Source organism: Athene cunicularia (genome assembly GCF_003259725.1).
Source record: "Athene cunicularia isolate RWA chromosome 11 unlocalized genomic scaffold, athCun1 chr11_part1, whole genome shotgun sequence".
Classification (NCBI taxonomy): Eukaryota; Metazoa; Chordata; class Aves; order Strigiformes; family Strigidae; genus Athene; species Athene cunicularia.
Window position 1 is genome coordinate 1,302,671 of NW_020799113.1, and position 24,130 is coordinate 1,326,800.

General features: G+C 40.0%; 1 protein-coding gene and 1 long non-coding RNA gene across 2 annotated transcripts in view; both read left to right on the forward strand.

The window, feature by feature from the left end:
• Nucleotides 1-2,966: 2,966 nt before the first annotated feature.
• LOC113484505 lies at nt 2,967-13,905 on the forward strand. The gene is made up of 3 exons (XR_003399242.1): nt 2,967-4,489; nt 9,155-9,259; nt 10,547-13,905. It is a non-coding gene; the product is annotated as an uncharacterized LOC113484505 (long non-coding RNA).
• A 10,093-nt stretch (nt 13,906-23,998) lies between these two features.
• Nucleotides 23,999-24,130, forward strand: part of HSBP1 (heat shock factor binding protein 1) — a 4,031-nt gene continuing 3,899 nt past the window's right edge. The window contains exon 1 of the mRNA XM_026856821.1: nt 23,999-24,103. Coding sequence (XP_026712622.1) covers nt 24,059-24,103 — 45 coding nt within the window. The 5' untranslated portion in view covers nt 23,999-24,058. The remainder of the gene's footprint in view (nt 24,104-24,130) is intronic.

Genomic DNA, 24,130 nt, shown 5'->3' on the forward strand with positions numbered 1-24,130 from the left:
TGCAAAAGCATTAATTACATTACTGACAATATGTGAAGATTCAAATCCTGGGAGAGCACCACGCAAGATTTTCACTAATCCCAGATGAAAAACCAAAGGTGACCCCTGACAAAGTTACACAGCTCAATCCTGACCCAACTCTCTACCCCTCTGCCCCTTACATATTAATGTACTGAGAAAGCCCCTCAACTGGTTCAGTCTCACATACTAAGCATGAAGCAGCACAGCAGGACCATGAAGAATACTTTAAAGCATACATTTCACTCTGATCAGACATTTTGCTGTTTGCCCGGTAGTTTTAAAAATTTTTAAATTATTTAAAGTTATCTTTTTGCCAGCTTGTATGATTGCTGCTATGGAACCTGGAGTTTTAGGATGATTTTTCTCTGCAGAAAATGAGCAGAAAGTGGCAGATTAGGAATATATATCCTTTGAAGTGGCATAACACTGCTGAAATGTGTTTAAGAGAAATAGTTGATATGACATTTTTTGTCTCAACCTGTCCTTTTTTTTTTTTAAATATTTTTTCCTCATATCAACAAAAAGTATTAATGACATTTTGCAGATTTTTTCCACTTATAGGTTTTTGAGGGTTTTTTACCAAACAGACAATTAAAATCGTTGATTTATGTGAAGCTAGATTAGATCTTTAGACATAAACATCACCTGTAATTAATGGGGTTTTTCTTACTTATTTACTGATGAAGTGAAAGGGTGGATCTTTGCTGTGTTCTAAGAGAATATAAAATGAAACCCAGTATCAACTGACCATCTAAAATGAGGATGCCTGAAATAACTGAGATTACTGTGATTAGAGAGTTCACTGAAAAAAAAAGAAGAAAAAAAACAAATTATCTTTTTTTTCTGTAACAGCAGAAATTTTAACATAAGCTTTTAGCTGGCAGTAGTAAAACATGAATTGTTTCTTAGGCTGAATTATCACTACATGTTTCATAAGGATTAACTAGTATGTCGTTATTAGAGTAGTCAGTGATTCAGCATGCCAGAAGATTGGAAGATTAAACAAAAGCTAATCTCTAGAACAGTAGGACAAAATCCTTTGTTTCTTTTTCAGGAAAAAGAATTCACAGCTTGCAGGTTCTCAAAAGCTGGCTTCCCCCTCGCTGTCTTGGTAAGACAAAGTTTTTCTCAACAGCAGTACTTTCCCATCCACCTCTCCCAGGGGAATGCAGCTTCCAACTGTGTATTACAGAACATTAGGGATCGGGAAGCATCTGCAGTCTTTTTTTTTTTTTTTTTTTTTTTTTTTTCTTAGCACTAATAATAATTAATCTTTCTATAAACTGGGCGACTCTTTTGTTGCACTGGTGGTCAGTTTGACACAACTGGAAAAGGCTGACATGTCAGATTGCTGCAGTTTGACAAGGTATGCAGCAAACCACTGATAAAACGCTGTGAAAAGTTTTTATGTGTATTTTAAAGAAACCTGTTGGTAGATTCAACGTTTATTTTAACATAAGTGCACAATATATAGCATATTTCAGGTTCTCATCACTGACTTATCAGCTGTAGGATCCATCTTCTAAGAGAACAAGATCAGTTTGACATGTCATGTTCTACTGAAAATCCCTCACTACAAGGGACTGGAACTTTCACATAACTGAGAGTGCTGCCAACCTTTCATTTTCAAAAGAGAACAACAACCAAAGTTTGGAAATCTGCAATCAGATTATTCCAGGTTATAAGCAATGCCTCTTTATTCTCTTCTTGTGTTTCCACAACTGTCTGTAAATCTAATCCAAAGCAGATGCATGTTCAAGCCCTAGCTTTTGGCACTCTGTTTCTAAATGTAGAAACAATGTACTATTGGCATATTGACGGAAAAGGTTATATCCAGTTAACTAGGCAGCAATGTCACATTGTTCAAAAGAACAATGAAATAGATACATTTTAACTTAACATGATATTTAAATAATGTTAATTTTTATATGAGAAAGATAGTGAATTCAGAGCCAACCTCCCGATACAATTCTAGATCAGGTTTGCCTTTTATATTTAAGTATTACATTTTCAGCAGCACCTCTCACCAAGTTTTCTATTAGAAATATCAGTGGCATTCAGGACTGATAAACAGGTAAAAGATAACAATGACAGATACAGTTCTCAGTAATGTAAGACACACTCAGAGAGCGACTGATATGCCTCTTATGCAATACTTAAGATTTTCAAAGGTTGGTTTAGGTTCTGAACATTTTAAAGAAATTTTTAGTATTTAAGGAACCTTTGACAGCTATCAACAAAAAAATCCAGGAGTTCAGCACTCAAATCATGAAGAAAGTAATTGAAATGGTCTAAAACAGCCTTTGATATGTTCAAATATCTTCAGAAGCTCTGGAAAATATTTAGTATCATGCTGTATGACAGAGAAATGCCATATATTAAGTAGATCTCTGGTATACTTCTATTAAATATTCTCCTTCACTTGAAGAAACTTCCCATCCAAATGCAGGATTTTGGCCAGGAATGGCAGTAGCATAAATATTGCAGCTCCTGGAAGGATTCATCCAGGGGCGAGTGAAGCTTTAAAATATTTTCATTTCCTACCTCAGTGATCTCTGACTTTCCTTCAGGCTCACTCTGCAGTCATGTTCTGCTAAGCATCCCAATTAAACACAATGCAGCTGCTAAAATTAGTTATCTTAACAGTGATACATGGGTTCGTGCCTCTCCTTGGTATCAAAGGCACCTCCGTGGGAATCTCTGACAGCTAGAAGGGTCACTTGGGAAGTTCCTGCTCATCCGCTCTGGGGTCAGCTCTCTCCTATGGCAAGGTCTGGGCCCAGCAGTTGGCAGTGGGCACTTCTTGCCTTCAAGTAAGTTCTGACATGGATGTAGTGATCTGCTGAGAAACTGGCAGCAGCATGACTGGGGTCTTAGTTCTGCACAGTACATATCCTTTAGTTGGGCTATGCTGGAAAATGGAAGAACTAATTTTGACTTCCTGAATGAATTAATTTTAATATTTATTGTCAGTCTTGGAGCAAACAACTGTCCATACTGAAACAGCATAGATGGTCAAGACATAGGTGGTAATCTGCAGGAGAAAAATGTTAAAACTACTTACTAGTAATAAAGTACATGAAACATTCATCTCAATGGGATTAGGCAAATCAAGCTTCACAGTCCATTTCCCTTTATTTCTATTTTGCTTTGCTCTCCATCTCCTATGTACCCCACTTATGGCACCTGAATTAATGTTGCCTTGTACTTCTTCTCAAGAAACATGAACCAAATCAGTGTTCAGTGAACCCACGGGAGGCCTCTTACTGATCTGTAGCTTCAGTGAGGTCCATGTGTTAAGCATCACTGCATAAACAAGTGAGAATGTGAGCTAGCTTTAAACTCAGGGTACTCCTAGCTAAGGGCTAGTATGAAATGTTTATTAGTCAGATCATATATTCACTTACAAGCTTGTTCTGTTCCCACAAGGACCTCTATTCAGTCCCTTAAAATTAGAGTAACCATGCCTCAGTAATGAATAAAGTTTCTAGGGTTTCAGATCTCACAGTAAAAAATTAATTGTTATCAGTGTTAGAATATTTAGCATCTGCTGCAAGTCACTCATGGCTAGTTACCAGCTCTTCTGTGGCTGGCTAATGATTTTCTTACAGAGGGAGAGGCAAGGACAAACTACATTTGATCCACAGTGAGATGATTTAGCTCATGCTGGCAGGCAGATCTGGCAAATGTTTCTCTCGAGTGACATTTTTGATGGACATGGCTGCAGTGACACTTGCCAGAGCAGCATCTGTAAAAGAGCAACGGATGAGCATATCTATACCCATGTTCTATGCGGGGCAGCTGAAAAAAAACTGTAAGGAAGAATTCAGTAGATGTTACTGTTTGCAAACAGCCATTTTGGAGGAATAATTGCTCCGGTAGCCTGAATAAAATGTCAGAGCTGTTCTTTTTCCCACTGGAAAAATAACTTTCCTAACAGACACAAAATCAGAAGGCAAAAGATCTGTTCAATTTGACATGCACCATTCTAATTTCAGTGAATGTTCCACTTTTGAAATCAAAGGTATGAACAGAGTAATTTCCAGGATGCTTCTGGCCAAAATGCACCTACATATATTTGATAGGTAGGGCGTAGAGCCCTTCCACACACAACATATCTCAAAACCCACAGAAGTCAAGAAACTTTTATTCACACTCAGAGGGATGTATTCCCAAAATATTGTATTTGCAGTGATTTGTGGAAAATCCAATATCCACCATATCCTCAGGTGATGTAAACCAACATAACCCCACTGAAAAACAAAGCCAACTTCTTACAGATTCAGCGAGTAATTTCTTAAATGAACTGTATGAGATTGTCTCTGTGCAGTTCATTTCTAAGGGACAAGAAAGATGACACGATGATGTCTCATTTTTAACAGGCTACAAAATGAACCCAAAGCACCTTTCAAAATTATTGAACAGGGATTACTTACATCGCAGCAGCTGACCTCATTCTGTGACTCAGGTATGGTTACCTGTCTGCTCTGTTACTTAAATTTTCATTGAATAATGATTTTGGTTGACATGGATTCCACTGTATTTCATTATTCTAGACTCACCTTTCACTTGAATAAAGAAGCTGAAAAATTGACTATTAATGTAAAGATTTATGGAGTGATGTTACAAAATGTTTTGTTAGCTAAACACATGTCAAGACTTAAGAGTTATGGTGACAAGTCTTAGTTTTCCTGAGACAGCTGGAAATGAAAAGAATGCAGAATCTGAAAAATGTTATGATCTTTTAACTAAACATAAATTAGACATGAAAAATCATTTTCTGCATACTGATTTATAGTTACCTGAAAATTCAGGCTTGAAAATAGGGATCATTCTTTCAGAGACATACTAATTGCTATTTCTCAAATCAGCTTGTTTTCCCATATTTTAACAATTCCTTGGTGGGCAGTTTTTTTCCCTGAAAACATTGCTGATTTATAATCTACTTTTGTATGTCCATACAGCTAAATGCCATAAGTTTTTCTGTTTACATCCAAAGTTGTAGTGACTAGTTGGGATCTTAAAACACACAGTAGGGCAGGTATCCATCAGGAAGGCCTAGCATGGCCTAGAGAAGAGGAAAATATCATGGGCAAAACCCAGTAACACATCCCTTCCCCAAAACCCAAACACAACCTTACACAACTGGTAGCTTTTGGAGTAGATCTGAGCAGAGAAAGATGTCCCACCAATACACCATATCCACATTCTATGGGAAGTTGGAGGATGCTTTGTCCAGTGCTTCCATTTAGCTAGGTAACTGGGGTCCCAAATTATCACCATTTCCCCTAATACCCTGTACCCCTTGGTATTAGAAAGGCTGAACTACTGTTTATGACTGTTACTCAGGGTGAGGTGCATTAATAAGGCTCAGAGTGAAAGGGCATTAGAAATCAATAAATCTGACTTTTATTCTTTGCATTTGTCAGAGGTCCTAAGAACATGGTTATTCTGTACTCAGTCTACTAAATGGCCATAGAAAGAATTACAGTTCCCTAGCTGTGAATGATTGAGTATTCTCCTTGATTTCTAATTTTGCCTGAGTAAATATTTCAGGTTCTGGTCTTGAGGATGTAAAATAAATCATAATATAATTATACCTTGCCAGTGTTTCAGAGGCAAAAAAAGCGCATAAATTTATTATTTCTGATAAGCTGTCTTATAATAAGAAGCCTTATAATAAGAAGCCTGAGGTTTACCAGCAAGAAAAAAAAAAACTTAACTTCTTCTATCCATGCATTTCATTCTAGATTAAAATGGCTAAACTCAGAATTTAAAACTGATCTACTTCATTCTGGAAGATGAGCAGGCTAGTGCTTATCGACACAAGGACAAACACTTGTACGTTTGGAAGGCAGCTAGTTTCAAGCTATCAAACAGATCAAGCCAAACAGCACTACTCACTGGAGCATTGTACCTACTGTCAATGGATATAAATTGCTTTATTTTACATAATGAAAGTGCAATTTGTAAAGCTAGTGTTTGGAACTCGAGACAGTGAATTTATGTTGTAAGCCACCTGATTTTTTGCTGTCAAGCTAAAAACCTGTCTGGAGAGGATGGAAGTTAAAGGCTCAGATTCACTGAGCTTTCAAATTCCACAGCGAGATTGCTGTGACAGACTGGACATAAAACTGTGACAGAAGAGAAGAACACTTAATAGTATGTGATAATTCTGTATGCTTGTAGTTGGGAGTGTAATTTCTTTGTAACATCATCACTGTCTGGCTCCAGACGCCTGCCTCTTCCTTTCCTTTTCTTAGGCACACAGGTAATAACTCTCCTCCAGTGCATAAATAGGAGTTGGCCTCAGTCAGCATGCAGAAGCAGAAAAGTGCAGTTTGGAAAGGCTGAATGAGCTCAAACACTTTTGTTTTACCCAAGCAAAAGAATGAAGACTTGATCCTGAATTCATCCTCAGGTGCAAGAGGCAGACACTTCTCTTGGACACTTTCCTACCCACCCTGTTGCTAGAAAAACTGGGCCTTACTCACCAGGCATGACAGATAATAATCTAGCTATCTGAGTTAATGTCTACTCACTCAGCCAGAACAGGACTCTGCTTGGCAGTAATCATGACCCAGACCCATAACAGCACTTAATGTCACCAGTCATCTAAATTTACTGTGATAAATGGAATATTTCAGTGAATCCCTAATCATTTCTATTACGAGGGTATAAAAGGTAGAGACCTGAAAAACCTAAATCACACATCTCATTGCTATCTGAATGATAATAGCTGTGCTGCCTGTTTGCCTGGCAGGCAGGGTGAGCTGCACAGCGTAGAACTGGCAAGCTCTCACTGCATTTCTTTTCTCTAACCCATTTTTATTAAGCAACACTTGATCTGGGAGACATTCTTGTTACATCTGGCGTATTATCAGAAAGCAAAGGGAACTGCAGGTTGAAGCTGGACTCCATGCTTGCTCCAGACAGCAGGTAGTTTCTCAGTATGGATTACTTTCAGCCTTCCAGTCTTTTAATTATTATTTTTTCTTTTGAAAAGTTCTGAATTATCTCCCGATATCTTTTTTAGCAATGGAAACTCATTTTAACCGCTCTGCTTCCTAATCTTATTGCAGTTGTAGCATTCAAGAATGAAAGGGTCTCAAATTACATTAAACTCATCAGGAGACACTCTGGGAAATGCTATGATTTAAACAACAGATAGCAACCAGAGCCATAAATTCAGAACAATGGACTGTACTAACTAGATAAGAAAAAGAAAGATAATTTCAAATTACCTGATTTTAAAAGACACTCATCTGTAGTCTTCCTATAATCACCAGACTAATTCTTTAAGGACTCAGCTCAGTTAAAGCATGTCATCCACCAAGTACGATTCTTGCTGTACTTCTTACTCATTTCAAAGATATGGGCTTGTTAGATGAGCTCTGTGAGATTTTTATTACCTACCATCAATCCTTCAAGAGGGGAAGGTATGTGAAAAATTGGGGTTATGGAGCCCACGTCCTTCACCAACACAAGAGATCGAGTATCTCGATGCAAGGCAGGGGCACAGTGGCATGATCACTGTGGGGGAGGAAGTGAACTCTTCCCTTTGTGCTGCAGGGAGGCTTATTTCCAGCTGCACTTAGAATTTATCAGAAGACATCACTGATGGGCAAGATCAAGAAGACCCTGCCGGCCATGACAACAGATCTTGCTCTGCACTGGCATTGGCTCAATTGTAAGGAAGAGGGAAAGCATGATCTCTCAAAAATGTAGGATCCAAATGTACTCAATGCTCTAAATTCACATATAAAATAATGTGATTGGGTCAAATCCAGATATCTGGTGAAAACACTCAAGAGTTTTGGCTTAGGTTGCATCCAGTTTGAAAATGTATATACTTAAAAACAACTTTTCACAAAATTAAAGGCAAAAGAAGAAAATCCCCAACAAGACTCATTTTCAATGCAATTAATTTCAAAGAACTACACAGACTCATACTGGGAGACCGAAATTTACCCGCAGTGGGTGGAAAAGAGAACCTAAGAAGGACACTGATGGAGAAGAGCTTCACTACAAGCCCTTGCTCAAGGCCGAGTTTCTCTCTGAATGCATAATTCACTGTTGTGCACTCTGAAAAATTCCTACACATCCAAGACTTTTAAAACTCAAATGATCTCTGAAACTGGTGACTGGTCTCCAAATGGTTCCCCAGATATCAATTAAATTCTCTCCCGTTTGCTTCAAAACTTCCTGTTTTGACAAACTGCCAATTTCAGAGCACCAACAATGACGCAGTGATTGTCATCATCTAAACCGTAAATAGAATTGCTCAGGTGGTGGTCAGACTGCTGCAGTCATTCTGGATTAGAAGACTGCTATGATTCACTATGGATATCTATTCAATTAATTAAAAGTTCTACACAACGTATCTACAAAGATTTAAAGCTAAGTGGTGATTGAGGTGTAAATGGGTTTAACCTGAGGTTAACATTAAATGAAATACAAAAGTAGATGACTTGGCATTTGAATTAACAGTAATGCCAAGAAAGAAAAGTCTACTACATGGAAAAGAAATTTTAGAACAAAAACTTGTATTAAAAAGCTATTGACTATTCAGGGATATTAAAAATAGATTTCATACAAGCCACTGCCAGGTAATGTAATTTTGTAGAAACTCCACAGTGAATTGAAAGAGTTCATAGAGTGGTCAATGGAAGATTAAAATAATCAAATTTTGACCGCACGAGATATTTTAAAGCATATGATTGGGATAAGGCAATCCCATTATCTGGTTCATCATCTGCTATTATTGAGGACAGTAGCTAAGAACTGTTCAGAGAGTGGATTAGATGCTGTGAGTAAGGACCTCGATGGCTGTGAAAAAAAGCCCAGGGTGTGGAAATCTATACCTTAAGTCTTTGCAGCAAGTCAGACTGCTGAAAATAACAGTGGAGTGACACTGAACTCTTACATGCGTGGATGGATGGGAAATAGATGAAGATCCCTAATGATCTTCTTAAAGATTTCCTGAGAATGTGTCATTCTATAAAAGCACCAGAACCCACAACAATGAGTTTATCTCTTTCGCAACCACCATCAATAAAAGCATGTAGAATAAATAATAAATGCTAGATCCTATAAGCAATCAGACATTCAGAAGTCTTGTTTTCCTTTGCAGGAACTATGAACATAGTAAAAAATTCAAAATGACATTACACAAACAGAATTTTGCAAACATACTTGCTACAGAGACAAATCCTATTGACTGCAGAGGATTCCCAAGGTAAGACACAAATACATTCCTCCCCAGATTAACATTCAGGAACACTGGTGAACAAAAGGCCCCACACTAGATGAATGAGACCCATGATTAGCACAAATTGCTATTGAATGAAGACTCCTTCTACAGAATATCCCATTGAAAAGGAAAATTTTGTCCCAAATTGATGCCTTTATTGCCATTGAAAGCAGTCTTTTAATAGCAAGAAAGCGTTTTTATGACAACAGATTTCTGGTTCACAACCCAAGCTACTCAAGGGCTAGAGGAAAATGACTTCTCTGCTAATTCCTTCTTTACACTCAATGTTTATGAGAGAAAACAGAACCATGATTCAAATATTGAGAAAAAGGAATTTCAGCAACCACCAGAACTAGCATAGATACACTTTCTTGAAAGAGGAAGTTTGGGACATTATCTCATCATTCCTTTTTTTCTTGTTTTGTTAATAAAGCACCAATGTTAACTTTACCATACTAGTCACTTCTATTTAGCTTTGAATTTCAGATAAGACTTATCAGCTCATTTACACATCTGTGGCTAGCATTGACAAAGTATCTTCCTTTACAATGCACATGCAAAGTCCGCAGCAAGCAGCATTGATCATTCTATTATCACTCTGTTATGCTTAATTTCCTCTTCATCTTTCAAGTCAAACTCTATCTCGGAGTACATCAATAGTGGTGGCAGCACTCTGATTGATTACCCTTGCCTTTGGCAGGCATGCCTGCTGCAGGTACTTTGTAAAATTGCTTTTGTATTAGCCCAGCACAACTGAGGTCTCCTAAACTATTCAAAGAATCAAATTAACAAGTGCATTGCAATCTTTAAGCACTCTGTTATGACTTTGTAACAAGCAATTAAGTGACACAGCCAGCCAGTTTGACAAAGCACTAGAAACTGCTGCCAAGAGGAGGAATCTGCTGCAAGCACAAACCAGCTTCAACAACTACCTGGGCAGCTCCTCGCCTCAGTTCTGCCCCGGCAGGAGCTGGCAGAGCTCGCTGAGCTGACCCCGTTCCCAGTCTGCCAAAGGAGGCAGCGTGGCTGCAGAACGGAAAAGCAGGGGTGGTCATTCAGTATTCCCTCTGAATGAATTAAGGCAGAGCAGAAAATTAAACGCAAGAAACTTTGTTATATGAAGCAACTCCTTCAACCTTCTAGAGAAAAGAGCTTTCGGGAAGGGATGTCCCTAGAGTTCCTCCTGACACTAGCAGTAATTTCCTGATGAAATCAATGGTTGCCATTGGCTTTGATTTAAAGGATGAAAGAAACACTTTTCCTTCTTTCCAGATCCAGGCAAATCCCAGCACTTGCTTCATCTACAGCCCAGCCAAAGGGTCCCATTGTCCTAGGGCCCCAGAATTTAAATTACTGAAGACAGTGAATATTGGGATTATAAGAAATGCCAATGAAACAAAACAATAAAAATCTCATCAGTCCATCTTTTCTGATACCTGAGATCCTTTGAACCTTTGGCACCTCCAAACATACCCAGGATGTTACCAGTAACTTGATTTCAGAGTTTATCAACACTGTATCTTGCAAACTGTCCTGTGTGCCAGCAGTCCATAGATAGGCAACTCTGTAAGCAGAACAGAAACTGAACAGCAGGTCAGCAACAACCAGTGACCCTTTCTTGCTTGTGAAGCTTCTGCCCCCTTACATCGAGCTGTGCTGGCTAAGGCCCAAATCCCGGGAAGTCTGCTTCCCACAAAAGGACTGCTATTACCCATAAATTCTGCTTTCAAACCTGTGCTGTAACCTGCAAGTCAGTGGCAAATAAGGGAAACTGCTCTATTCCAAGATCAACCAACTGAAACAAGAATATTCCACAAGGTCCTTGTCACCAGAGCAGAACCCTGCAGACTGCAATGAAGAAAGAAATCCTTTTTAATTGCCATCATATTTAAACATTTTTAGAACATTTTAACCTATTTTCTTAGGACACTGGCACCTAATAATTGTGGTATTTCTCAGATTAGTACATGCAGAAACGCAATGCCCAAATGGCTAACCGCATTTCATCCATCATTTACCACCCTAAGTGCATTTCTTCCCTGCCTGCCTTTTCTTTATCTGATCTACCTCCATACCATACACACAAGTTACAAAAGCATTTGAGGAAATTAATTAACAAGAGAACTTTTGCTCCATTTTTTTCTGGCAAGGTCAATTTAATAATTTGCAGTAATAATTACAGGTGCTTTGAGTCTACTACCGCTTGTGTTCCCTAGACACTACTGGTGCAGATCAGAACAGGCATGATAACTAAAACAGCCAGCACACAGTATTAACTGTTAATGCACTAGCTTAATTTCAACAGTCTTTGAATATGGAAAGTGCAGTAAAATAACCACTAGCTTTAGATGGAGTTTTATTCACGGCTGGCTGAATAACAAAATCACAATATGCACAAATAACATGCTGACAAGTATTGATTCACAAGTATTTATCACGTCGTTTCTAGGATTGTTTTCCAGTTCCAATTTATTTTCAAAATGTGCCTCCTCTCAGTTTCCATCTTTCTCTTATTTATATGACCATGTCTTACTGACCCTGCTCAAGTTACGTATTTTGACATCTGAAAATAGGAAACTTACACTATATTACTTTAAGACTTCCCCTGGCAGTCAAGTGTACACACACCATTTTTGAAGCAATACATTGCTTGAAATTTTTCAGCCCATGTAGCCTTACAGTAGGGAAATGAAAGTTGACCTCTTCATGTCCCTTTCAGGTTATGCTTCTAATGGATTTCTTCTATAGCTTAAGATACAGTTTCTAATAATGTAACCAGAATTATAAGAGTTGAATTTTACAGCCATGTAATTAGGGTGCTGTTAAAGTTTAAATCCATTTCTTCTTAAACCTGCTGGTTGTTTTATCCAAATGGGCTATGACTGTGTGATCCTTCCAATAATCTTCTGCTTGGCATAGGCTTCACATTTTTGCAGAGAGCCAGACAAACTACATTCATGCAACAGGAGATTATAGCAGTAGTCCTACATACATCCTTATAGCTTGATATTGTATATATATTGCTATGCATTTTACTGCACAAATAAGCACTCACTATTGAATATCAATGGAAATGTATGGAAATGTATCGCATCCAAGAACTGAAAATAAGCATGTACTATCAGTGCAGTCTAAAAATAGGCAGTGTTTTGAGACTCTCACATGCAGACAAGTGTAACTCTCATTTATCACATGCTCTGAACACCTTCATACAGTTTATAACAACATAAAGAAAGAACTAGTTCCTTTCAACATTAGCCACTCATATTACTGATGTAACTGGAAGAGAGATCAACAGGTTAAAACCTGGTCTTCGTCATAGCTGGCAGGAAATAGCCCTGTAACACATTCCTAGCACTGTGTCACAGATAGAACAACACCCTGAATCCAGCCTGAAGAACACAGCTTCCCATAGGAACTGCTTACTTAGAAAGAGGAGAAATTTGGATCAGTGACTGTTTTTTCATAGCCATGTGTTAACCGCTTTCCCCGCACTGAGAATCTTATCTTAGCAGAGCCATGAGTCCAATGTTAGGACTGATGTGCTGTTAAATTCACATGAGGAGACCTTGTTGCGTTATGATGAACAGAGACAGAACAGCACCGAGATACAAATTAATGAGGTGTGGTAGCATAAAATACTAACAGGATCTTCAAACGTATGTGTGGGACTAATAAGTAGGAGTAAAAAAGTTATTTTTCAGCACAGCTGAGGCAGACTGGAGGACTGTGCAGTCTGGTAGCCACGTTTGAAAAGGATATTGAAAAATCCTGAAATGATGGATGAGCTGTGTCTGGTACCCGGGGTTCTCTCTGACTGTTGCGTGGCAACAAGGGGCGCAGGCTTTTGGCCCAGCTCCTGTTCTCAGAGGAGTGCCTTTAAAGGGAACAGATCTTCCAGCTGCAAGCTTTCCTACAAGCCCTCCTCCATCATCTGACCTAGTACATGGCTCGTCACAGTCAGGCTCAGGAAAATGGTGAAAAGTTTCCAAATCTCCTGCAGATAAAGGGAAGGGGCCTGAAAAAGAGGCAATCTAGGAATGTTGTGCTGATATGAGATACTGCCTATAACTAAAGCACATTTTTTTTTTCTTTGAAGCATTTTGTATTTCCAGTTATAATGTGCTTGGAGAAGTACTTATTTTTCACTAGTGGTATTTCTAGTTTGTCTGTGGTAACAATCTTCTTTATTTTTTCCACTGAAGACACATCAAGGTTTTCCTGAGGAAGAGAGGGAATTAAACCAGTGTTTTTTTCCCTAGTATTAGAAGAAAAAAAAAAAAATCCCATCTCATTTGTGCTATCAGTTTTGGCTGTATGGTAGAACAAATGATACATAGGCGGCTTCCATGCCACATTTACAATTTGAGGAAATCTAAATCTCAAGGCTTAAATTTTACAGTGCCATTTTGCCATTTTTTAAACACACAACCTTCCCTTCCCGTGACAGGGGCAAAAGTACACCCTCCACCCAATTCCTTACCTCCTGACTCTAGGGATGAAAAAATAAAGCAGTCTCCCATACAGAGTCAGCTGTTATGATTAGTGTCTAGTGCCAGCAGCTTGAAGACTCAAAAATCCAAAGTCAGACTCCAGAACATACCTGATTGCCCCCAAACAAGACATGTTTTACTGAAAAAAATGATGCTCATGTCCACATATGTACTGTGTCTTTCCGCCCCACCATCTATTGAAAAGGATCCGTGTGAGCTCCAAATCCCACCAGGGGTTACTGGAGAGCCCCCTTTTACTACAGTGGTTTCTGGTGTGGGTTCTCGAGAGCAAATTGCCTTTTTCTTTTCTGATTCCTACTCATTCTCATCCCAACATGATCTAAGCTGCCCTAGGGTTAGGGAGTGCACTACCATCAAATGATGAGGATCTTGCCTTCACTTTATTAATGCCTCCCTTGGGAGTGCTAGGACAGACTGGAAGAAGATGATCACATTATCAAAAGCTCTGTTCCTCAAAGAGACAAGTCTTGAGAGTTTGTTTACATCAGATGTAGTGACCAAATTTCACTTGACATGTCACAAGCATCCAGTCTGTTGGCCACAGAACAAAGTGAATAATTTAGCAAGGAACTGCTCTATGCCAAACAAACAGGTTGTAAAACAGTTCTGCACAAAATCTGGGGAACCAGCTGTCTAGATCTGAGGCACAGAGTAGTATTTATTGTGTATGCATCATGCTGAATTGCTGACAACATGGCCCAAAGTTAGGAAAAGGATGATACACATGGAAGAATTATTTTTTGTTGTTCATCGTCAAAAGCTCTGTTAGCACATGGACAACTATGGGGAACTACAGGCATTACTTTTAAGGTTGCTAACGTTTAGAGAACTACTATAGCAGACAGTATCACACTCTACCTACAAGAGATGAGACGACTGCAGATTTTTGTGTGATGAGAGCACTGGTGCACAGTTTGGGCAGGAAATGAAGTCGTCATTCTAATGAATAACTTGGGAAGCTAAACACAGACCCATATTTGCCTGGATGTTTCAGTTAGAAAACCTTTATATCATGATACTGAACAAACAAATGCTGGTTTTATTCATTCCTCAGTAGGTGGATTTTGCAAAAGAGCTCAGCATTGACCTAACTGTGATCATGCCAGAATCAGTGGCAATTTAACTCCAGATTCAGCTGGAGCAGGAATTGGCTATCGCTGCCCCAAGATGTCCAGTGTTAGAGATTTACACATTCTGTAAAGCCATTATAATGACCCCATTATTCAGAGTGGCTGCACGACCATGTAACTTCCCTCTTTTCTGGTCTGGCTTCCACGGTTGTCCATTTGTTTTCCAGGTGGCACCTCTGTCCATTTACAAATGATGCCTTTCTCCTAGATTTATAGAGTTGGAACTGGAAGGAAACATTTAAAATTCAATGAGGAAAAATTCTGACTGTCCTTAATTTTAGTCAAGGATGTGTAGTTGTAAATTCGTGATGGATTTGCCAAACTTCTTGTAACTCAATAACAGAGGGAAAAAACATCTTAGTGGAGCAGACACCGAGAATAATTACCTATTCTCCTCCACAGATGAAGTATTTATAATTAAAGATATCCGTATCCAGCTTTGTCTATTTGAAGCAGCAGTAATGCCAATGAATTCTTTAAAAAATATTCAAGGAAATGTCATCCTTTAAATTTTCAGTTAATTCTAGGTAGATTGTTAACATTCAAAATGTAAGACATACCGAAACTTAACTGCTCATCCAGAAGAAAACAAGAAATAAAATAAAGGAACATTTCATTACTGTGCATAAAAAAATTAAAACTGGGAAATAAATCATTATATTATCTTTGTGGAAAGAAATGAAGACTTCAGCAAACAAGTTGTACATGGAGATATATTAAACAGAGGCAACAGCTGTTATTCAAACAAAAATGTATAATCATTAGAGCCGAGCAGCTCTTTTAATAGAATGACAAATATAACAAATGGAGTTAGAAGACACAAGAATAATGGTATTGATGTCTTTCAGAACACTAACTATTAACAATTATCACAATTTTTCAGGAAAAAAAAAAAAAGGTGAACTAATCTTTCCGTTTAGTTATAGTCATTGTTCAAAGTCTACAACACTCAAGTCTCAGCAATCATTGGATAGAAATTTCCTCCTCACCCCACTGGAGTCCATCACCTCCGAAGCACTTCTCTTCCCATACCCCACACAGGATTTTTACATGAGTAAAACAACATAATTTGTGTCCTTTACTGAGATTGCTGTTATAACCTTGTATTAAATTTATGGTTTGCTCTTCAAACCTTCCAGCTGAGATTAAACATTATCACCTCATTTGTAGCCCAAACATCTCTGCAAGCACTTTTAGTATTTAAACCAGAAACTGGCCAACATTTAATTAGTGTCTGGCACACTCTGTAACCTACAGCTTGTTCCCCAAGGAAATGACTGTAGTTTTGCAGACTGTGTTTTTGCCACCTTCTGTGTGACACCGACCTAGCCCTGCAGAACAACCATGGTTCAATCCTGCAGTGTCCTGAGGTGCTCAGCACCTGCAATCCCATGTGACAGCTGTGGATTATCAGTAAAGTGCAGGATCAGACTCTTAGTAGTCATTCTTTTTTTGTCAAAGAAGTAGATATGGCTAAGTAACAGCATAAAACTGTAGAGACACAGGCTTATCTATGAGTTAAACCATAAAATAACTTCATTGTACTATACCCTTGTGAACCTTCAAGAAATTCCCTCACTTAATTGATTACATCTGAAATGCAAAGACCGCAAAACTAGCATTCGGTTGTTCTATTTGTTCTAATTTCAATTTAAAGCTGCAAATAAACTAGCCTGCTGTCCAAGGGCAATTCCTGTTCCTCTAGCTCAGAAAAAACTACTGCAAAACTAAATACATTATTTAGCACTTACTGCCTTTGCTTAATTTGGGAGCATGAACAGGGAGACTGAGTGCTCAAAGTCAAGTTCAAAACGGTTTGGCTACATCTTTAAAAACAACAAATTATCATCGAAGTGGGTCGGGTGTTAGTTTGATCTCCACCTTTGAGTGCTGTGTTGGGTTTGTGTGTGGCAGGTTTTTTGGTAGCAGGGGAGGGGCTACAGTGGTGACTCCTGTGAGAAGTTTCCAGAGGCTCCCCCGGCTTCAAGCTGGACCCACCTCTGGCCAAGACCGAGCCAATCAGTGACGGTGGCTGTGCCTCTGTGATAACATATTTAAGAAAGGGAACCTGGCAGGAAGAGGAGGAGTTGTGAGCGAAATGCCGATGCAAACACCGAGGTCAGTTGAAGAAAGGAGGAGAGGGAGGTACGCTGGGGCAGAGACCCCCCTGCAGCCTGTGGTGGGAGGGCAGGCTGTGCCCTGCAGCCCATGAAGGCCACTGGTGGAGCAGATGCCCACCTGCAGCCTGTGGAGGATCCAACACTGGAGCAGGGGCTGCGCCCGAGGAAGGTCAGGACTCTGAGGGAAGCCCACGCTGGAGCAGTCTGTTGCTGGGAGAACTGCACCCCGTGGGAGGGACTCACACTGGAGCAGTTCAGGAAGAGCTGCAGCCTGTGAGAAGGACTCACATCAGAGAAGATTCACAGAGCTGAATCTGCTGTGAGAGGGACCCCACGCCAGAGCAGGAGAGGAGTGTGTGTTGCCCTCTCCCCGAGGAGGAAGGAGCAGAAGAAAGAACGGGTGATGAACTGACCACAATCCCATCCCCTGCCCCTCTGCGATGCTGCAGGGGAAGAGGGAGAGAAATCAGGAGCAAAGCTGAGGCCAGGAAGAAGGGAAGGGTGGGGGGAAGGTGTTTTTAAGATGCGGTTGTATTTCTCACTGTCCTACTCTGACTGGTAAATTAAATGGTGGTGGTGGTGTTCAAATTAAATTGATGATTTTTTTATTCCCCAGTTGAGCCTGTCTTTTGCTCATGACCATAAATGCTGAATGATCCCTCCCTGCCCTTGTCTCCATTCCTGAGCCTTTTGTTTTATTTTCTCCTCCCCACCCCTGGGGGGGAAGAAGGGACCAAGGGTCTCTCTGCATGGTGCCCAGTTGCCCTCTGGGCTTAAACCAGGACAAGTGCTCAGCCCCAACACTGTAATATCAACCCAATGTTTGCAGATAAAACACTGAAATATCTCTTGATAAATATCTCTCTGTGGTTAAAAGACAATTCTCCCTGCGGGTACAATCTAGAAAACAGTTTTATCTGCCTCTGCTCTGAAGGTGCATAACCAGGAAGTTCCAGACAAAGGAAAATTACTTCCAGTGATCCTGGACACAAGGTTCCTATCTCACTGGGGCCTCACAACTCCTAGGTTAGGATGACAATGGCCACTCAGACACCTCTGAACTCAGCACAACAGTGGCTTTAACAGAGGTGGTGATCTGTACTAAAATCCATCAAGAACAACTACCTGCACCACAGCCACACCCAGCAAGGTACAAAACATTTCATTGGCATTCCTACCTGGAGAAGAACCTGAATCTCTGTTAAGAACATCTTTCTTTCTGCACTGCAAATCCCCTTTTGCCACAGAGAACTTCAGCCAATATTACTACTAATTACTTGATTGAAGAACCCAATCACTTACATTTAATTAGCACAGCAAAATTATTCCTCATATCTGTGGTATGCTCACTCTTTTCAGGAACCTTAATGAGGTGCCCTCTGGAACGCTTATAATTGAAGGAGAAAATGAACTTCAAGTTTCTAAAAATGATGGTCTTCAGGCACTGTAGGTCATAAATGTCAATGTGTGTGAGAAACAAATATTTCATTTTGATGCATGGTCCACACTGCACATAGCTACGATGAAAGATTCATATCTCTCCATTAACATTTTACCTGCAAGGTACTGGGCATCCACACAGCTCATTCCCTTCCACTGAAGTTGGACTCCGTGGTTCTTCACAGAAAAATCAGCTGGTATTTGGTGCTACAGGGCAACAAATGAGGGGTGGACCTGAAATTGGTAGTGAAGAAGAGGGTTATCAGAGAGACTCTTATCTCTACAACTGCCCAGAGGATACTGAGACAGCAATACTTTGTGTTAGCAGAGTATGGCCCTTCCTTTTCTCCTCATACTGCCTTAGCTGCTGTAGCATTGAGGCAAGGAGCAGCTCAACTTCACACTAACGAAGACTTTCTCTTTTCAACAGGAATTCCTCTTGGTCCTCAACTGAAACCATTCCACAGCCCAATTTTTCTGTCATGTGCAGATGCCCATCAGAAATAATGGGACTCTGGATTCAGTGGTCCTCATGAAAATTTTATCAAGGCAGAGTTAGAATTGGAATGTGCAGTTTTAAAGTCAAGTCTCTTTTTTGAGGTCCTTTCTACCCTTCCTACCTCTCCCATCTTGCAGTCTTTTCTCATGCTCAATTTAAAATGTCCCCCTACATGTAAAATACCAAAATTAAGAGTTTTATAAAGTTACTACACTTTTTGGCTCTTGTACAATCATACATTTCTCTTGGTGAATTTAATTACTGCATTTAATGGACTGCTACCAAACAAACTGTACACACGCTGATCACGTAGATCACATACAAGTTTTTATACATGTGCTCATTGGGGATCCTTTGACCAACATCTCCAAAGACTGAATCTACCAGAGGACAGAAGGCCATGTGAAGCAAAACATATCTTAGTAGATTCTTCTAATGCTCATCGATTGACAATAAAAGTATCAATTTTTAGTTGGCTTTTCTACTAGTAAACTGTCTGGGTTTGTACATATGCCTTATCTTTTTTCTTACAGAACTACGGTTCCACTAAAAAAACAAAGTATTATCTTATAATCTCTTCATTGTTTTCTTATAGGTTGTTCCTTGAGCACAGTTCCTCTTGTCCCGTCCCTAGAGATGCCAGCAATTCCATACACTACCATGAAGCAAACAAAGCTTTACCATGAAGCAAACAAAGCTTTACCATGAAGTAAACAAAGCAGTTATTAGGCCACGGATACTGCCATGCATTGCCACACTTTGGCATTGCTTCTGATTGCCTTCTGCTGCTGAAAGCTTAGTAAATCTCAAAGAAGAACAGTGTGACATCCTTCTCCTTCCACCCCCTCAGCAGGAGTTTTGGAAAGAGCTTTTGGCTTTGTGGTCACTGACCATCATTAAGCTTTTCCTTTCAGGAAAGCTTTTCTTCTCTCAGTCACAGAAGGTTTAGTAGCAATGCTAAGGAAATAACATTCTGAAGTGTCTGTGTACAAGAATGAAGTGGGAATGAAGTGGGAAAGCGAGGAGGAATGAGACAGTGGAAGTGTAATGCATGAAATATGGTAACATCCCTCTGTCTCCATCTCTTACCTTCCTCTGGTCCAACCACCTAAAATGAAATCTGTCCACTCTTAACGAATCCCTGCTTGTCCTTCTCTTCCCTCACATGGCCCAAAGGATCTGGTGCCCAAGGACATACTCCTTGATGACTTCTGATGGCAGGTAACAGCAAGCTAACTGAAGACTGAAAATGCAAAATAGAGGATAAATTACCAGAGGGGAATACCTACCACAAAAATAATTTCATTTTGTAACAGGAGTTAACTTCATGTGAGAACTACTCATACAAAAGATATTCGTTTTAGTGGCTGAAGAATAATCTGAAAAAAAGCACTGTGAATTGTTTCTGGTTTAATACAAATCACTTTCACATTTATTCTAGACCTGGTTTTGCTGTTTCCATAATTTGTGCTTTATCCAGTTACATATTCACATGAGTCATGATACTGAACATTTACTTTTCCCTTGACAGTTGTTTTCCAAGCACAGTTCTTTGTTTAATATGTTCTGACCTCATGTATATTTGACAGCCTCTGAGGAGTGTTATTCCCCTAGAATAAATGAGTTCTATTTGTTATATTTTTATATTTTCTCAAGAAATTCTGCCACGAGCAACTCAAGTTGCAATTGAAATATTAAAATTTCATTCTCAAGATTTCATTGTAAGTCCTTGGCTTGAATAAGGATATCTGTGATTTTTATGTGCTGAGTATCTTAAGATCTATAAATCCAGAACACTCAAATGAGGGAGCAGGCAAGAACAGTTGCAACAGTTTGAGTGAACAATCATTGTATGAATAATACTCAGAAATACCACAATTACGTGTAAGTCATCGGGGAGACCAAATAAGATTTGATAGTCAAAGCAATTAAAGTATAGTTGCTGTTTATTGCCTCATAGAAAACATAGACATAATAATAACAACGTCTTTTCTAAACTGTTACCACTGAGCTAATGCACCATAATTGTACCAGGTCCTCTGGAAGAGCTGTTATTTATAAAAGCTGTAAATATAGGACTACAACTCTTTCAGGTCATTACAAAATTGACAATAGTGTTTTGGTAAGAACAGGGTCTTTTGCAAAAACTTTCTTTGCAAAAATTGCCTTTAGGAAATTTTATTCTGCCTTTTTAAACTTTGATTTCATTAGATGCCTCCCAATCCCTGTGTTGTGATTACTGGAAAGGCCTAACAAAAAATATACAATTAATTCTGCAGCATTGACTATTTAAGGTGATTTTGTGCCATTAACTGGCACAAAAAAAAAGCTGTTAAATTAATAGCCTTTTTTTTCAAGTTATTGAGCTGTTACAATATGTCACCAAAGGAAACAAGAGCTGAATCAGACGTAAAGACACCAGTACCAGAAATCTCTATCATGTTCCCACAAAGGCAAAGTTCATTTTGAGTTCTCTGGAAAACTGAAAATGTGGCTGCTTTTGTACAAATCCTGACCATGACTTACTGCTACATGAGGTCCAATCATTCTGCATTGGCATTACATATCCCTGCATTTTAAAGGAGTTTCATTAACTGTTTTTAAATTTATCTTTGTAAATTCCCCTTGATTTTAAGGAAAACAACAGATTCTTTGTAAATTTTAAAGGTCCTCCTTCTCTCTACACTTTAAATTAAGACTTTGTCAGGAAAAAGCTAGCAAGAGAATTCAGCCTTCTACAGTTCCATTCATTTTAGTAATCTCTGAACATTACTGTGAAAGGATCATTAATCCTACCAGTCCTCCTTGCATAGCATTTTCTTTCAGTCCAGTCTCAAAAAGGAGACAAAACCCTGCAAATTTTCAGTCATTGTTTAACTGTGCCATGCTGGGAAGCAAATGACTAATGAAAATGTTTTATCCTGACATGAACAAAAAAAAAAAAAAAAAAAAATAAAGTTATGAGAACAAGTGTGCAGCCATTTGACACTAAAAATGGCCCAAGGAATCATTTTGTTAGTCAGATCTGACTCCCTACAAAACAGGGACTGTTATACTAGTTTAGTGGACACACATTTTAAGTCAAAACCATCTAGGGCCTGTCCCTGCCCCAAAATGGAACATGGCATTTGGACGATTGTGCTAGAAGAGGCAAAGAGGCACCAGCTGAATCTATAACACATCTTATCTAAACTTGCCACAACTGGCAACATTATGGTCACAAAGTGGTGAAGTCAAACCAGTCATGTCACATTCTCAAGGTCAAGCTGCAACAAAACCATCTACAAGAACAAAGCTGGAGAATCAGGCCAATCCATTATTTTTTTTCTTCTTAAATGATGGAGAACCAAGAAAGGCATGTGCACTGTCACCTGCTAAAACTCCCGGAGGACTGCTGCAGGGAGAGGGCTTTGGGCCTCATAGTTGGCATCTACCTACAGGCTGGAGCCTTGACATCCTGGTCAGGCGTCTAGAAGAGATAGAAATGGCCTCCAACAGCTTGACATGTCAAGCAGCTTCTCCCCGCTGTGTTTGCATCTGCTGGACTCATCACAAAAAGCCACAACTGCCTGATGGAGCCACACACGGGGCAGACGGGGGAGTCCCATGCCAGCGAGCACCGTGTCGCTTCCTGTGCAGTCCAACGTTCAAAAACGTGCTGTGGGGGACACAGTCCCTGGACAGACACTGCAATGCCACATCCCTCAGGGTCTGGAGCAGCCAGGCAGCAGCCGCAGCCCAACCCCGTGAGCATCACCACTTGCCATGAGACTCACACCAGCGCTCGGGGGAGCTGAGAGATCTGCACTTTGACGTGCACCAGGAGACCTGATACGATGACCTTTGCAAAGCAACAGTTTATGTGATTCAAATAGAAGCCATAAAAACAACCACCTTTTGTAAACACATCAAACAAATAAACGGGACTTAATTTCTTAGCTTTTTTTCAGAACTAGAAGCCATAGTTACTCTTAAACAGACAACAAAATTTCCCCAAACTGGCACTAAGTAGGGTTTTTTTATTACTACAGCAGTGCTCCAAAAGGCACATTAATAATGCAAATGCCCTGCATCTCACATTTGTTACTAGTTATGGGATAAGGCAGAGTGTCAGCACTGTATTGGCTTTCAGGGAAAACGAGACATTTGAGAATCATCTGTAGCTAATGGGAAACGTTCTTCATTTACAAATTCATATACAATGTTTTTGTTAACTTCAGTTTAGATCTTCCCTCAGTACACAACCACCAAGTCGTGTAAACATCAACTTGCTTCACAAAGGAAAACTACAAATGACTTGTTTTGGTCTAAAAAGCTTACACTTAGGAAATATTTATCTTACGCCCATCACCCCTGCGAAAATCCAGTCTATGAAGCTTTACAGTCTTAAAGACAACGTCACTGCTCTGTGGCAGACATGAATTTAATCCACGGTATGCAACTTTGTTATGGGTACTTTCTTTCAGGAAGACAATGTGCCACAATAATACATTCCCTTTATTCATCAATCCACTTAGATAACATTCCCAAGTCCCAGTGCTAATCCTTAACGCTGCCTTGCCTGCAGCCAGCCGCTCTCTGAAGCCAGATGACCTGCAAACACTTGCTCTATTAACTGCTCTTTCCTTTTTAAATAAAATCATAAAAAGGGGGAAGGCCTCTTCAAGCAGCACCGTTTCTCATGCTAGAAAAATACGTTTGTAATCTCTCCAACTTGCAAAGTTGATTTTTTAAGAGCATGAGCAAAACTATCAAATCTGCGTGTGGGGAAAGCTTCTATTCTAAGCATGATTACCTGTAAACTTAGCGCTCTGAGGTGAAAAAACACGTTTTAACGCCCTCCCCTCCCACACCGCCGCGGCCGCGCTCTGTCTGTGCCGGACTGGGCCTCCCCGGCCGCGCCGCCCCCCGGCCAGGCCCCGGGCCCGGGTTTCGCACCATCCCGGGGATTTTCCCGCCCAGCGCTGGCGGACTACGCTTCCCAGAATGCCCCGCGACAGCTCCTCTCGCGAGAGCGGCGCCGGAAGTGGCGGGCGCGACCCGGAAGCGCCGCGGAGCTGGAGCCGGGAGCCGACCCCGCCATGGCAGAGACCGACCCCAAGACCGTGCAGGACCTCACCGCTGTGGTGAGGCCGCCGGCGCTGGGCCTGTCG